General features: G+C 42.1%; 2 protein-coding genes across 5 annotated transcripts in view; one reads left to right on the top strand and one right to left on the bottom strand.

The window, feature by feature from the left end:
- Positions 1-16,056, bottom strand: part of dlg1 (MAGUK family member discs large 1) — a 421,217-nt gene that overhangs the window by 387,901 nt on the left and 17,260 nt on the right. The gene's annotated exons all lie outside the window — the stretch shown is intronic.
- On the top strand, positions 411-2,161 carry LOC108629945 (facilitated trehalose transporter Tret1-like). The gene is made up of 2 exons (XM_018032930.2): positions 411-562; positions 627-2,161. Exons 1-2 carry the CDS (start codon positions 493-495, stop codon positions 2,030-2,032), a joined length of 1,476 nt encoding a protein of 491 aa, XP_017888419.1. The 5' UTR covers positions 411-492; the 3' UTR covers positions 2,033-2,161.

The raw sequence follows: 16,056 nt of genomic DNA, 5'->3' as shown, positions 1-16,056 counted from the left end.
TATATTCACTGTAGTCTGCGAGTACGAAATTGATGTCACTAATAAAAGTAACGTAAATATGCGTTCGTTAAACAGAAAACAACTATATACATTGTTTTATCCCTCTTAAAATCGCATGTTGCTACATGTAGCCCGTCGAACATTTTTAATTTTCCATTAACACATAAAGATAGTGGATCTAATAAGCTGCTTAAACTTTTTCTTTCCAAGTTTACTTGCGACGAGTTACATGAAAATGAAACTAATACACGGATCTTTTAGAAACTTCCTTCGCTAGTGCACACATATCAACGTTACTATATTTTTCATGTTAATTATAGAAAAATAATGTATTGTCTTATCAACAAGTTTAGTGTTAGTTGTTACAGTACTTTCAGAATGGCATTGGAACTAAACGATAGTGAATATAGTACAATGTTGTGTCATAACAAACGTTGTACGTTTGCCAGTCAGTATTCTCAGAGGCTCTTGGGTATTTGAAAAAATTATAACATGGAGAATACGGACCAAAAATCAGTAGGAAGAATTGAAACTTGGCCGCAATGGATAGCTGCTATTGGAGGTAAGTATGCATAATATGTGATGTTATTTAACTACGTAAACTTCTACATTTTATTCATCCCCAGTTCTAATTTTGATGATTCATATGGGATGCATTGACGTTTGGTCTTCCCCATACATCGAACCATTAACATCCCTAGGATCCCCGTTCTTGATCACATTGGCAGAGATGTCCTGGGTAATATCAGTCCTGAATTTTGGAAGACCGTTGGGTGCGATCAGTGGCACGATAATTACCAACTATTGGGGCAGTAAAACGGGAGTTCTGATATCGTGCGTGCCTATAACACTGTGCTGGCTGTTCATTATTTTAGCCGACAACGTCAACTGGCTATACGTCGCAAGATTCTCGGGTGGGATCTCTGGAGGAATGAGCTACGCTTGTAATTCCCTATACCTGGCAGAAATAGCAGAGCCCAGTAACCGTGGTATGCTGCTCGCGATGTGCATGATTGGAGTACCATGTGGAAACATCCTAATGACTAGTCTGGGGGCGTACTTGTCCATGAAGGAATCAACCGAAATATTGTTGATACTCGGTTTCGCGATAATAGCGCTTTTCATGTGGTTACCGGAATCTCCTCATCACTACGTGAAGTATAATGAAGATGATAAAGCGAGGTCGTCGATTCATTGGTATCATAGAAACTACGACGTGGAGTTAGAATTAATGAAGCTGCACAAGTTCATCGAGGATCACAGTGAAAAATCGATCAAAGATACTCTGAGACAAATGACAACTAAACAATTTCGCAAATCATCCATCATGATTGTAATTCTTATCATGCTCACCCAGACGTTTGGCATTGGCCCAATCGTGTTTTACATGGAGATGATTTTGACGTCCGCGAAAGTCAGCGTGATAGAGCCCTCGAAAATAGTAATCATTGTAATGGTGCTTGGTGTGCCTGGATCCATTCTATCTGTGTTCCTGATGGACAAGTGCGGAAGAAAAATTTTAATGATAGTATCCTGCTTCGGAGTTGTGATCGCTTTTACTCTATTGTCACTCAATTTCTGGTCATTAAGTTATGGCTTTGATCCGAAGACGGTGGAAAGTCTGTCGATTGTCGGAATGATCTTGTACAATACGGCAGGCTTCGTGGGCTTAATACCTATTCCACCTTTGATAGCTGGCGAGATATTTCCCCCTCATTTAAAGTGCATCGCCATGTGTATCGCTAGCTGTTGCGCTGGTCTTTGTGCCTTTATCGCAGCCAGTACTTACGTTCCTCTGCTTCAAATAATGCCCGAACACTATTTGTTTCTGTTTTACGCTGTAATATTACTTACAACTGTACCTTATACGATATTCTTTGTACCCGAAACGAAAGGCCTGTCACTGCAGGAGATTCAGGATCAACTGAGTGGAAAGAATACTCTCAAGTCAAACACAACATGGACGGAGGAATTGAACGTTAACAATATTTCTGGTCACATGATATCTCTTGATAGTGTCAATACGAAATAAATTTTGTATGCAAATTTTGCGTCCCACATGTAATTCAGAATCATAGTATAATACGTATCTTCTAAGGCATGTTAAATCAATTGTGATAATAACGATGAAATACAATAAAGATAGTTCCAATACATTTCACATTGGATTCGTTATCTTGAAAATCGATTCACTTCGACGATATTTCATTAAATCGATGAAAACGATTTAACCCATTTGCTGTTTAATCTCGTTTGCGCCGATGACATTAAACGAAACACGAGAACTGCGAAGGAGATAATCAAATTTTGTGAAATACACTGATATTATGGCGCTCATAACGAGTCATCGAAATTACTTTAACTACTACAAAACCGACTAATTTTAACAGATCGATACACTACATTATTATATAAATCAAAATATTAAATATGACAGAATTATTGGATTATATTTTTATGCACTTTAAGAAATATGTTCTCTTATTTATTGCATATTCAACTATCCTATAGAGTCATGAAATCGACGGACTAATAACTATCAAGCACAGCTAGAGTGCCATTGATTGATGTTTACGAGTCTGAAGGCAAGGTGCAAACAAAAATGCACACTAGCTGCAATAATGGAATGAATCCAACTCCCAGTCAATAAAGAAGTTCCAAAAACAATTTTGCAATGCAATAACCCTTCGCGCCTAGGCAATTGACAAAGTTTCCCCCCATTCTAAGTCTGCATCTCTTCCGTTCCAGTCCCTTAAAATTCAACGAACCTCGAGGGGGATCGTCTTCCCACTTACAGAGATTCCCCATCCCCCTCGACGTTCCGACTGTTTTCCTCCGCGAGTCGTTTCGCGCAGAGGTGGATTTGATCGGCTGTAAAAATCAAAAGATCGCGAGCACAATGCTCATCGAGATCGCTTCTCTGCGCGACAAGCTGCGTCGCCCGGCCAACGTTCCTCTCATTTTCACGTGAGAATGGCTGCATTATCCGGATAGTGGGAACACAACGGTGAAACGGTACCGTGTAGGAGTATCGGGCGTTATCAGAGGGGGAAAATCGAATCCCGAATTGAAGTAATTTTTTACCGCGGACGGCCTCGAGTTCCGTCGTTCCGCTTCGACCGGTTTCACCTCTCTGAAGACAGCGATCATCGCTTTGCCGGCGATATCGAGCGAAAAGTTCGCCTAATAAAATTTTACGAGCAATCAGATAGATTCGAAAGACTGGATGAAGTTATCGCAGATTCTAAGTATTAGTTATTTACAGAATAACTTTTAAAGTGATTAAGAGAACAATATTAACTCCGTTGACGAAGGATATTCTTATCCAACCTTGTATCAGCATATCTAGCAGAGAGATAGCTGTACGAGTACCAGGAGAAAGTGATGATCTTGAAATTAACTTAAACAAAAAGGGGCATCGATTACCGACTATAGGCGCTACGGTTGAAAAGTTCGAACCGTTGCAGCATCGACCGGACAAAATGTAGGCTAGTAGTATGTCACGAAAACGCCGGAATTGGTTGGTCGCCAAGTCGCTGATAGTCAATGGAACGGAGATAGAAGAGGTGGAGGTGGGAAACGAACGAAGGGGGTTGCTCTGTAACCCAAATTCTCGCGCAGCGCCGTGATCCCCTTTGAAACAGCCAGTACGGCATCCATTGGATCAATGACACCCGCGGTTAACTGTACACAATGTTTCATCCCGATAGACCGGATCCGATACATATTCTGGGCCCCACGTGATTCCGTTTCGTGAGGAACAATCGTAACAGGAAAAAAGCTACCGAGCCACTATGTTCTAGTTCGTCCTCCGTGTGTCTAACAAAAACCGCGAATTAATCCAAACAGGATGATCGAACGCAGCGTCGACTGTGCTGCAGAAAATGCCGAACACTCTTTTGTTTCTGGGGATAAATGATATCGAAACACCGTCAATCTTATCGTATCTGATTGTGAGAGATTCATTGTTCCGAGTCGCTGAATTCATTTTACGGAATAATCTCGCCTAAACGTTTGCTTAACATCTCCGTATTCCTCTTAACCAAACGTCACTTATTTCTCATGTCTTAATTTCACGAGGATATATATAAAAAGCGCGCCTGAATATACCAATCTCGTAGATTAATACAAAGTTCGTTATCGTGAAATTAGTTCTTATGCATACATAATTCTTTTAATGATAAAGCGGAATATAAAAGATGAGAAAGTTTGTATGAAAATGAAAAGACACACGCGCCGCGCCGCTGGAAACCTTCGCCTGAATATTTATACGAACGAAATGAAGTTGCAGGGAAAGAAAGTGGAAGCGTGGGCTCGCAAGGGATTGTTTGCCAGTTGCACGGTGGATACGCTTGCGTCTACGTTTTCTTTCAAGCACCAACATCAATTTCCGCTCTTTATTTCTTTCAGTTTGTACCCCGTCTTTATAAATTACGTTCTCCGCATAAATTAGAAACGGAATATTTTATAGCGGCCTGCAATTTCATTCGGTCTTTAGCGAAGCGTTCGAGCAATTAGGTCAGACAAAAAGTAAGGGACGATTAAAAGGTCTGTTATAAAATTAGGGCAATCACGAGAATCACGTTCCGATCTGCGGAAACAGAAAAAGAGGAAGGACGTGCGAGAGGAAAAGCGGGATGCAGAGATTCCCGTACCCAATGACTACCGAATAGATCGGAATAATTTTCCGAAATAAACAGATAGAAAAAATGGGATAAGGTTAATTCCAGACCCGTCGATCCGAGCTGTGTGCTCGGTCACCCTACTCTACATACATATATGATTACCCTAGCGAAAAGCGGTCGAAGAACACCTTACGATGCCTGCGGGAATATTCCTTTGCCTATCGCGCAACTTTTCTTCTCTTTTTGCCCCTCCTTGGACTTTCTCCTCGCGTGCATCTCCGCCACCGTGAAAGATGAAATATGCCCGGAATCCCTCGGGATACCTGCATCGCACCCGATTGCGAACATCCTATTATCCAGTGATCCCAGGCTATTCGAAAAAGCGAATTTCGAAAATCTTGGAAACATCAATGAATATTGATATAAATTGTTGACACGTTAACACGTACATCCCTGTTTCATAAATCTTAAGACAAATTACGAAATTATAGACTATTCTAATTGAAATGTTATATTACAACCATACAGTATAAAATCATGAACAATTTCATTAAAGTTGCACTTCGTATGAAACAAACGTATTGTCTTGCAATTTTTTCGATGAAGATTATTTTAATATATATATGTACTGCACAGCAGCGCATATGTGAACGATAATTAAGAGAGTCGTATGCTCAAACGGAATCCATACGATCATCAATAGAGACTGATTACAGAGTGACTGTACGTATTGTACTAGATCCGTGTAGGCCGAATGATAATCAACTGTGTGCTATCATTGTGTTTCATGAATATGTATTGGACACGCCCGCGCATATATTACACAATGCTATTTATTTATGGAAGTAAGTGAGAATATTTTTTCCCATCGATAACAGGAGGAACGTGATTCAACCGAAATTGCGACCGATCGATCTAGCAAAGTTTTCAAAAAGACCGAGAGTCTATAGTTACTGGAGCACCGTCTATCGCGAATAATTACGGTAGATTTGCAGTTGCACGAGGAAATCGAGGGTAACAAATGGTACTGACGGCTGAAGAGAATCGTTACATCAACGGTAACTTTCCGGGTGTTACGAACGTAGTATTGGTAACGGATGGAGAGGTCGGATTTGTAACCTGATATTACACAGACGAATGCAACGCATTGTCTTCCCTCGTTCAATTAACGAGCGGCAGATAATTACCACTCATTTTCGTGCATCAAGTGAATGAACTCGTCGGTCTCTTTATTCGCGTTACCCGGCAGAAATGCAATTTTCCAAACAATAATTTCATGTTCGACTACATGAAATTTAATCATCCGCTGGCTTATATTTACAGAACGTTGAAATAAAAAAAAATGTTCTTGCTTGTCGTTTAAAAGATTGTAAAAACAGGAATTTTAGAAACATCGCGCGAGGAGTACGGTTGAGCACTGTACCTACGAAAGCTGTAAGTGCGCTAGCGAAAATAACTTGGCAGCTCGTCTTAACGTTTCCACGAGGATGACAACGTTCATGGATAGAACACGTTCGGACTGATACGACAGGGCGAGACGAAAAGATTTGGGTCCGAACTCTAGCGAGCTCTGAACCAATGAGAACACCGTCGACGTTTCTTTCCCGCTGGATGGAGTGTGAAGAGAGACTTCAACGATTCACCACTTGCATCTCGAGTGCTTAGCTTGTCTCTAGAACTCTCGAGAACTCGTTTAACAGACGGTAATTCTACGGCTATACAATGTTTTTCAGTTTCCTCGGACACTGGCTACGAAGGAAGTGCAATAGGTGCGAGAGTCACTGAATACTGTCGCCACATGGTAATTACACAAACATGAATAATTCGAAAACACATTAGGATATAACGGCGTATGTGATTCGAAGCGAAGTTATCAATGGGTCTGTGGAAGTTTGTATTTCATCCGCGGATAGCAGAAACACGTTTAACTTCCAGACCGACTATGAAATCACTCGAAGCCCTCGGGCTAAGAGTCTACTCTACTCAACTCCATACACCGAGTCGTCGCTACTCCGTGCTCAGATTTCAAAAAGAGCACATATCACAATACGCGATACATTCACACGTCTACATATATATGTCCTTTCGCGTCCCAGTTATACGCATCTTTACACCCACGTACAAGTAAATTAATCGAACCTTCGTTGGTCATTAATTTACTTGATAAAAACTTCGTCCACCTCGAGTAAAGTAGAAAATCGAGTAATTAACCCAAAAATTGTTAGCTCGGAAGTATTTTTTTTCTACGGACGAGTTGAACGTTCCTATCGAGGTCACAGTTTCCAAACTTTGAACAACTCCAGCCCATGGATATTTATCGATAATTGTGGGTCGTTATATTTCTACCGTTTAAAGATAGCAGTTAGTCGAAATTTATACGATCATAATTCATGAAGCCAACGAAAAATCGCCGGCTGTATATTAGCCCCCGAAGTATTTTTATAGGGGATGCTCGAACAGGAAAATATAGTCAGTCTTAAATCTCGCGCGCAAGCACATTTTTTAAGTATCTAATTAGTGATTCGACGAATCCCCTCTCGTGCGGAAAAGAATTTCATTGAATGTTCACATAAAATGTCGTCAAAAGACAAAATGGAATTAACAGCAGATAACGCGATGCGAGGCAGGAGATAAAGATAAAGCTGCCCGTAAAGAGGGGACGGAGAAGCTTTATAAAAAAAAAACGTGACCGGTTTATCTGACAGCGAGGAGAGACGTCCTATCCCTTCGGGATTCAGCACGCGAACTTATTTATCTCTTCGCGGAAATCTAGCCGAATCTTCCCCGGAGAGGATTCAGCTAAGTGTGATAAAGCGAAATTCGCGGCTGCTGTTAAATCGTTCAACGTTATCCCCGGAGAAATTCTCTTCTCAGTTGAAATGAGCGTTTCTCCCTTCAAAGTGAAAAGCGACGCGAAACACTTTACGCGTTAAAGTAAATTAATTTGGATATGAAAGTTTCGAGGAAGTAGTTCAAACGCAAGCGAACAAGTAAAAACCGATCTCTAGTCAGACTGCGTAAAACGTATTAATTTGCTCACCGAGGAGATACTACTAAAGAGTGGCAGTGCCCGTGAAAATTGTTGGGACCATTCTTTAGTAATCTAAATTAAAAAATAAAAAAATAGTAATAGTAATAGATTTGCTTGAATCGATCGTAGCTACGTATTATTACAAACTATTTATAATTCCTAGGAAGGACGGTACCTTTACAGCTTTCGGTACAGGTAAATTATGCAAGCTTCTAATTGATCGATTCGGCGAGCGCTTAAAAAGCGTGTAGAGCAAGAAACGAATCGCCTCGTCATTATTGTTATGCTCAAAGGAGGAAGATTCCAAGCTCTCTTTTGAATATACCGATAATAGCGGGATTGAATTTCGAGGATTCTCGTATCTTAATCGCCTCGTCGAAGAGTACTTTTAATCACGGCCCAAAAAGGGGACAGTGAGCGAGCGCGCCTAGATTTTTCGAATGCGACACTAGAGGAATCGAACGCGGCTTTCGGATTCGTTGAAAAATTTTATCCGCATACCTTAATGGAATCCACCCATTACCACAGATAAGAAAAAAAGACGATAATTTGAAGGGAGGTAAAACGCATTACGAAAGATAATGACGAACGGGTAAAGGTATCATTACAAGCTTATCGAACGGAATCATGACGTGCTACGAGTTATCGGAAAAGCTCGTTAATGCGCAAAACTGTTAGGGACGCGTTCCCCAGGGGAATCATCGATAATGAGCGATAATTAATGGTCCACGCCCTTAATCGACATCTTCTCAAATCTTCACCAACGTCCAATACTCTCACATCGCGCTACCGAACTTTGCCAGGAATTCGCCGTTTTGCTAAGGAGCCAATTACCCACTTGGAAAAAGTTTTCGAAAGCTCACCGTAAAACGAGGCTGTTCCACCGTACGAGATAAAAGCTGGGCCGAATACATTTTTTCGCACATTTGTACGTCCGCGTGAAAAGAACTTTCCGCTATTCTCGACACGAACTTCCACGAAAAAGGCCCGCATGAATTTTTTATAAACCGTATTCGTATGCCCCGCGTGCGAGTTCTCGACCGCGGAGGAAATTTTCTTGACACCACGGCGAAACGTCGAGCAAAGTGGTACCCTAAGTTTTGTTACACGTGTGGATACCGAGACGCATTTCCTACTTCTTGACCAAGAAAAAATTACCAACTTCTCGGTCGGCTACGAAACGCATCGAACTTTGCCCCCTTCGATTTCTACCGATGATCGATTGCACTTCGATCAATTGCTAATTGCGTAATCCATCAAAATAAGAAAATGAAATAGCACAAAGCCAATGATACAATTTTCCCTCGAACCCACACTTCTCAATTCTTTCTTCGCAGATTTAGACTTTTTGCCTCCAGCAAGTTCAGAAGATAACATCGTTTCGTTTCAAATTTTCAGTACGCTTGAAAACCGACGATAGTCAACTTGGTTTTCCAACTCGTTCCATTATTTTCGCGAGCCAGGTCCGCACTTTCAGACTGATTATCTTCGACCGTTTTTCCACGTTATCCGGGCCGCGAGCCGCCACTTTTCCCGACTTCCCTTCGTCGACTTTCAGCCCTATTCCACGGCGCCACAAATCTCTCTCTGCGCCCAGGAAAGCTCGAGAAAGCAACGGGGGTCTTTATCCGGCCGAAGCCCGCGTTCTCGAATCCTTTCGACGTTACGTTCCTGTCGCCGTTTCCACATGCTACCTCCTCTACCATTTTCGGTAGTTGAAAATCTCTGAATGAAGTCCTCGAGAGAAAGAGAGGGAGCCCACCGGACTCTGGAAACTAGAACCCCGTCCCACCATCGATCCATACTACAGATTAGGTAGAAGTATCTACCTCAATACGTTCTTGAAGGAGGTAAAATACGCCGCGAGAGGAAGGAAAGGGGTGGATCACGCGAAACGAGATGCTCCGAAATGGGAACGAGCGCGGAGGATTGGGGCCTCGAAAGAGCGGTTAGAAACGAGGCAAGAGGAGCGAAAAATGCGGTATACGCTGTTCATCTCTCTTCTTTAAACGTCTTTTATGAGCGGATCTAGTAAAACAATGCCATCTGGCTTATCCGACGGAATATCGAATTATCCTTGTCAATGTGTGACGAATTATGCAATGAAACAAGTATACGTACATCCAGTGTTGGCTCGAATCATAAAGCAAAATTAGATCCGGTTACGTAAGAAATTCTATTACAGATAAACTCTCGATCGATGAAAACAAACGTAAAATATTATAAAGAACAGAGATTATCTAACTATCTGTAAAATTATCTGCTTTAGCCTTACAAATTTCGATGAAACATGGATATGATTAATTAATTATGAAAGAACATCGTTTTACGTGATATCGTGATTACAACTGTGCGCCTGTCGTTCAAAATGTTTGGTCTTGTGTTCAGTAAAGTTTTTACGTTTAATCTCTAAATTCGGCACCAGTTGGCAACTGGCTGGGTTTCTCGCGCAATACAGTTAATCGAGGATTGTTCGAAGGCATAAAATATTTACGCGGCGCACGCGTTTGCCAAGTGTTGGCCCAGACACCGGGAAAACGTAAGCCGTGAGGAGCCAGATTCTACATACGAGAGGCGTCCGCGTAACCGTTCTTCGCCTTCTTCTACTGGTACGCGCTCGGTCTCCGTGTCGTGCACAGATTAAACCAAGAAAACTGAAAAGGGAGAGAGAAAATCGTAAAGGGATGAAAGAACTCTTTCGGTCGCCGCATTCTTTGTCCTAGCCAATTGCAGTATATGACGAATGTCGCAACCACGTAATTTCCATCCTTTCCTGGCGCCTGACCAACTCTGGCAAGTGGAAAATATCCGGGGTAAAAAGAGAAGAAATTCAAAGGACGAGCGGTGCCCGAGTATTTTTAACCTTGATAACCTCTGCGCATTTAATTAATTAAATTAATCGAGTTACTTGGAACATTTCTGTAACGTTACTTGGAACATTTCTGTTACATTTCGAGATCGTATCGACAGAGTCTTTTGATGCTTCAATTAATAATTAGATAGAATCGACCGCTAGATATAACGAACACATACAGGAAAGAACACAGTTCGACGGAAGAAAATTGGCAAACGTAGCAGTCTCAAGGGCTTAAGGCAAAGGATCAGTATCGTTAGTCTTAAGGTGCAAGGCTTTCTAGCTCGTATCTGTACACGATATAGAAGCACCCTATTTCTCTACAATTTATGGCCGAAGTATCTGCCAGATAGGGAAGCTCGTAGATCCTCGGATACGATGTCAGAATTTGTGGTATGTTGTTTCATTATCCTCCACGTGGATCTGGGACAATGTTATCCGGACCGCATGCTACCGCTTCTTACAAAGTGTTAACGACGCTGCTTCAATTTTCAGTTTTTCGATTCTCAGTAAGAATAAAACAGCGTGAACAAACTCTGAAGCGTTGTAAAGATTCCCGTTCCAAATTCCACATGTATTTCTATCTGTCATCGTAAAACAATTTTCCACTTTTGACGAGAATTTATGCTTACAAACATCTTCATAATCCATAAATATTTCAATTTTTTGCAATATGGTTGTAAACATCCAAGCTTTATGTTCGAAACGGGTTTTCTTTTTTCCTTGTTGCTCCTGTCGCATCGTTTCGGAACTCGATATTACTCCGTTTTTCCGCTTGTATCTCTTCGCTATCACGGCTGCACGAAATCCAAACAGAGAATACTGCATACGAGGATCGCGAAATTACACCACCTCTGTGCTGTACTTATTTTCAATCTCCACAAGATACATCTTCATCGGCTTCGAGTTTATCCGGATATTCCGTATTCCGTACAATTTTTCCCTCTCTACTCTTCCCCCTCGCATTTCTTCGGGCACACAAAAGAGACACTAACGAGGGCGATATTTTTTCATCTTGCCTTTCCGTTATTATTTCAGAAACTTCTTTATCAACAAATTCTAAGAAAAGTAAAGTAGTGGTTGGGACTCGACCGAGCAATAATGTAGCGCTAGGACAATTAATTCGACAAAGTGTCCACGGTAATACTTTCTACTCGTCGTTGACTTGGACCGCGCGGGCCGAGCGGTGTATCGAGTACACTTTATCTGGTTGCCTTTTGTGCTCGGCACAAAGCAGAGTCCCGGGCAACAATGGGGTGGCCGACTATTCGCGTCAGTTTCACGCACATGCCCGGGGCGGTTTCAAAGAAGGAAACTTTCGATTCTCCCCAGACGTAATCACGTGACTTTTGCGGAGCATCCGCGATTATATCTTTCGCCGGATCACAACTCATCCCCTTGTTCCCGGATTCCGCCCTACAGCCTCTAAAACGACAAAGCGCTTGTCCGACGTCTCTCGATTCCCCTGCATCGACATCGAGTCAAGAAATATACACGCAACCTCTATAAAAGGACGAAATTGAAAAACTTCCAAATTTTAAGAGAAAAATGTTTCGCTTAAAGTTTATCGGTGACACGAATGGAAATAATAATATTTTCATTGTGCTGTTGAAGTATTTTTCACGTCTGCTATACTTTGATCGGCAAAGAAATTTTCATCGGCCACGATATTTCTCGCAGACGCATGGGTAACACCATATGCGTTTCTCCATGATCCTAGCGGCGGGAGGACTAAAATGACACACGAGTTCCATAGAGCAACTACGCCGCGCACTGGGAAAAGATTCATGGAGGCCATTATTCACAAACGATTTAGCGCCGGAATAATGAATACAGCGATCTATAGGCGAACGGGAGGAGTGAGCCCAGCCACCGAGAGAGTAAACCCGATGAAGTCGAAAGCAGAGCTTGCAAAGACTTTCCGAACTGTTCTCCATAAACGTTCGAGAAACCAGCGGAAAAAGTTTCCCCTTTGTCAGAGGGAATGCATTCATGTTTATTCTCCCCTTTGCTTCCCCTTTGTATTAGTACGCCGTAAAATAATTGTTTCTAAACACGAAGTCGTCGAGCGGTACAACATTTGAAATCAAAGAGTTTAATACTAGCTGAACAAGAGCAACTGATTATCTGCCTTGCAATAGTCCGTTCCACTTGATTTTTTTATTCAGTGCTCGAGGTTTACGAGACAACGAACGCATCGATCTTATCTGTTCGATAGTACGGAGTAATGTAACCCATAAAATTTCACCGGGCACAGCAGGAATACAGTGGGAGGTATGGGATTCGTCCGTACTGAGTCAGCCGCGCGGCATAAATCAACCGGCGTGGTGCTATTGTACGGCCGCGAGTATTCGAGGTAGATTCGAGTACACGCACGGGCCAAAAGCAAATATTTTATCCCCGCGAATTAGCATAGATTTTAGGTGTCGCCGAATGGGAGGACGGCGAAGTCGTAATCGTCGAAAGGGTTTATCAGCGCAGGCTGAATCTGAATACCTGAGCGTCGGACTAAAGGATGGTCTGTATCACTGATTAGCGCTGCGGCTTCACGAAAAAGAGTGGACGGCCAACTATTTTCACAAAGCGACATTCAACCATGGGAATCAATTAGCGAGCCAGCGAATATCTAAATTATCGTGAAGACTTAACAAAATTAATTGCAATCTAGCCAATATTATTCTATCCGCTCTAATTAACATCAATTTCAACCGTTCGAAATCAAATTTGTAATCGCGCATTTAACGCGCGAACGTAAAACGAAGGTTACAAATTCATATATTATGGATGAAACGTCGAAAGTTCCATCAAACGTCAGGATTATCGACAAGGCGGAATCGCGTGAATAGATGCTTCATCGTTTGATTTATAATTTCGCAGAATTCCGACCAATACGATCGACCAATCTCCCCCGTCTTCCTGACGGAAACTCCGTCGATACGTTTGATTTCGCCGTGATACGTGTGTTCTGATAACAGTCAAACTGTTCAAATTCGACGACCAGGGGGATATTCGTGAAAAATTCTGCTCGGATAAATCGGCAAAAAAAATTCCAATTTACAGTAATATAATAATATTCTATAAAAAACAACTTAAACATATGTATGTTATAATATTATAGTTTGTAATTGATACTTTGAAAATATTACAAAACGTGATAAAATAATATCTTTCAGAACGACTAGACTTTCCACCCTTGCGCTTTTTACGCAGCCATTCACCGTTCGTTGCTCTTCGATGGTCTTATTCTCGCCGAGAGAGAATTTCCAGAATGACCCAACGAGAAACTACCTCAGATCCACGCAGAAATAACGGAAGAAACGAAACGATATTTAAAGGCCTCGTAAGATGAAATCGATTTCCTGCCAGTCGATGGTTCCACAGCTAAACGATCAGACATCCTGCCGAGACGTTCTCCTTTCCCTCATAAATGAGTCAGCTCGCGCCCCAGTCGTAAGTCAGAAATAAGAAAAAGAGAGAGAGAGCTGAGGTTGTAAAGCATGAACTGGTTGACCGAAGGGAACTATACATATAATGCTATCACTTACAATTTTTATTTAAGGGACGGTTAGGGGACGAAAACATTATTTCAAACTGTACACAATTCTTCTAAAGAAAGAATTTGGTCAATACAACGATGAGAAAACTGTGAAATATCTCACCAATTCCCAAATGAAATTATTTACAGAGCTGTTCTATAATAAAATAATTTTTGACACCCCTAATACCGCCTCGACGCAACGATACGTCACATTGTATATGTATAAGGTGGATATTAGGAAACTTATTGAAACTACGGCAAAAGTTTGATGATAGAGGAAGCACGAAGAAAAGGTCACGAAGATGACGGAAGGGAAAAAGGACGAGACAGAGCAAAAATCTCCCAGGACCATCGGTAGGTATATGTATACTAGGATGCGCCACGGCTCGGGGCGTGACAGTGACGTATACGAACTGCGCCACGGTGGCCGGGACCTAAATTGTTTCGAAGCAAATAGCGCACGAGAGCCTCGTGGCTAGCAAATTGCATCCACGGCACTTTAGGACGATATTCTCCGGCTCCCCCTTTCCGTTACAGTCGGCGCAGACCTACTCTGACCCCCGTACAATTTGTTTCGCAACGGATGACCACGTGGTTACAATGTAAACCCGGCTCGGAACCATATTTTAAACCACCGTAGGCAACAAAACCTCGCTAGTCATTTATTTCTATCCGTTAATTGAAAAAAGAAATAACGTTGCGCCGCGAGTAAGTACAGTTGCGGTGGCGTGAAACGAGGCATGCGTAAAACAGGCTAGCGTTAAGCGAGAAGAAAATACAAGAATCGTGTACCTGTCCCTTGGTGAACGAGTCGATTCGCAGAATTCCATTATTTATTTGAGCGGTTTTCCGGGTACGACCAAGACGCGATAAATTCGCACTGCATTCTGTGCGAATGAATGAGGATACTTTTTATTGCACTCAGTGTCGACGGTTATGATTTACGCGCGATACGTCGGTACCATTTACGTCCTTCCCGTGGGGTAATTTGTACAGAAAGCTGCAGCTATGCGGCAGCGGTGCAGAGAGAGTGCAGGTGCGAGATGCCTCGTAGTGCACCAACGTTAAATCAAATATGTATTAGAACGGGTTTGATATTAGCCCGGGGAGATGTATACGGTTAAAACTTGAACGCACTAAGGTAGCGCTAATTGAGGAAACTCATTATTGATGTAGCGTCTCGTGCACGTATGTGCCTGCCTCTCGAACATGTATCGTATAGTTCTCAGTTTCTGCCTGTCTCGCATTACGTGACTTCAGTTCAGTTATAGATTAAATTTAAAAAAAATTGTTATATGCACACAGATGTGTTTTAACATTTACGATAGCGAAAGAAAATTTAATACGATGAATTACGTTTTTAAAGCTGTTAAAGCGGCACAGGTGGGGGATTAATTATCCGTAATTCAGCAAACGATTAATCCGACGCGGGAACTAGCGATGCAGCAGCTCGCGGACGTGGTTAACGCAGCTATAATTACCGCAACAACGACACATACCGTGAGTTATGGTGCATAGGAGAGAGGAGGGACTAGAACTAGGCGGTTCCTGGTTGCTACACAACTAAACCGTAAACCCTGCTGTCGGTATCGCAATATCTTCTTCGGCCACTAAATAGGACCAGAGTCTCGGAATACTGCGCAACTAAACAGGTATATTGTCATCAGACGCTTCAGCACAAAGCAAAAGGACCACCTGCGGGCATGCGATGACGCGACAGGTGAGAGACATTCGAAATTAATTCAGCGAGCCTGCACCACGCGTAATTAACCCTCCTGTAAAATCGTTACGCGTTCCATACCCGAAATCGTCCACAATGTTATCCACTGTTCAATGGTTATACGCTTTGAGAAATAGAACGAAAGATTACAGGACGAATGAATACGACGTACCGTGTGAAATTGGCAGTGATTGTTGATTTGACGAAATATATAAATACATAGAAAGTTTCTTTTAAGGATGTATTGGCTATACAGTCAATCCCAAAAGTTTATGCACTTTAGAAATG

The sequence above is a fragment of the Ceratina calcarata genome, unplaced genomic scaffold (genome assembly GCF_001652005.2).
Source record: "Ceratina calcarata isolate Rehan_Ccalc_2016 unplaced genomic scaffold, ASM165200v1 scaffold60, whole genome shotgun sequence".
Lineage (NCBI taxonomy): Eukaryota > Metazoa > Arthropoda > Insecta > Hymenoptera > Apidae > Ceratina > Ceratina calcarata.
The sequence above is the reverse complement of the archived record's forward strand: the minus strand, read 5'-3'. Positions and strand labels throughout refer to the sequence as shown.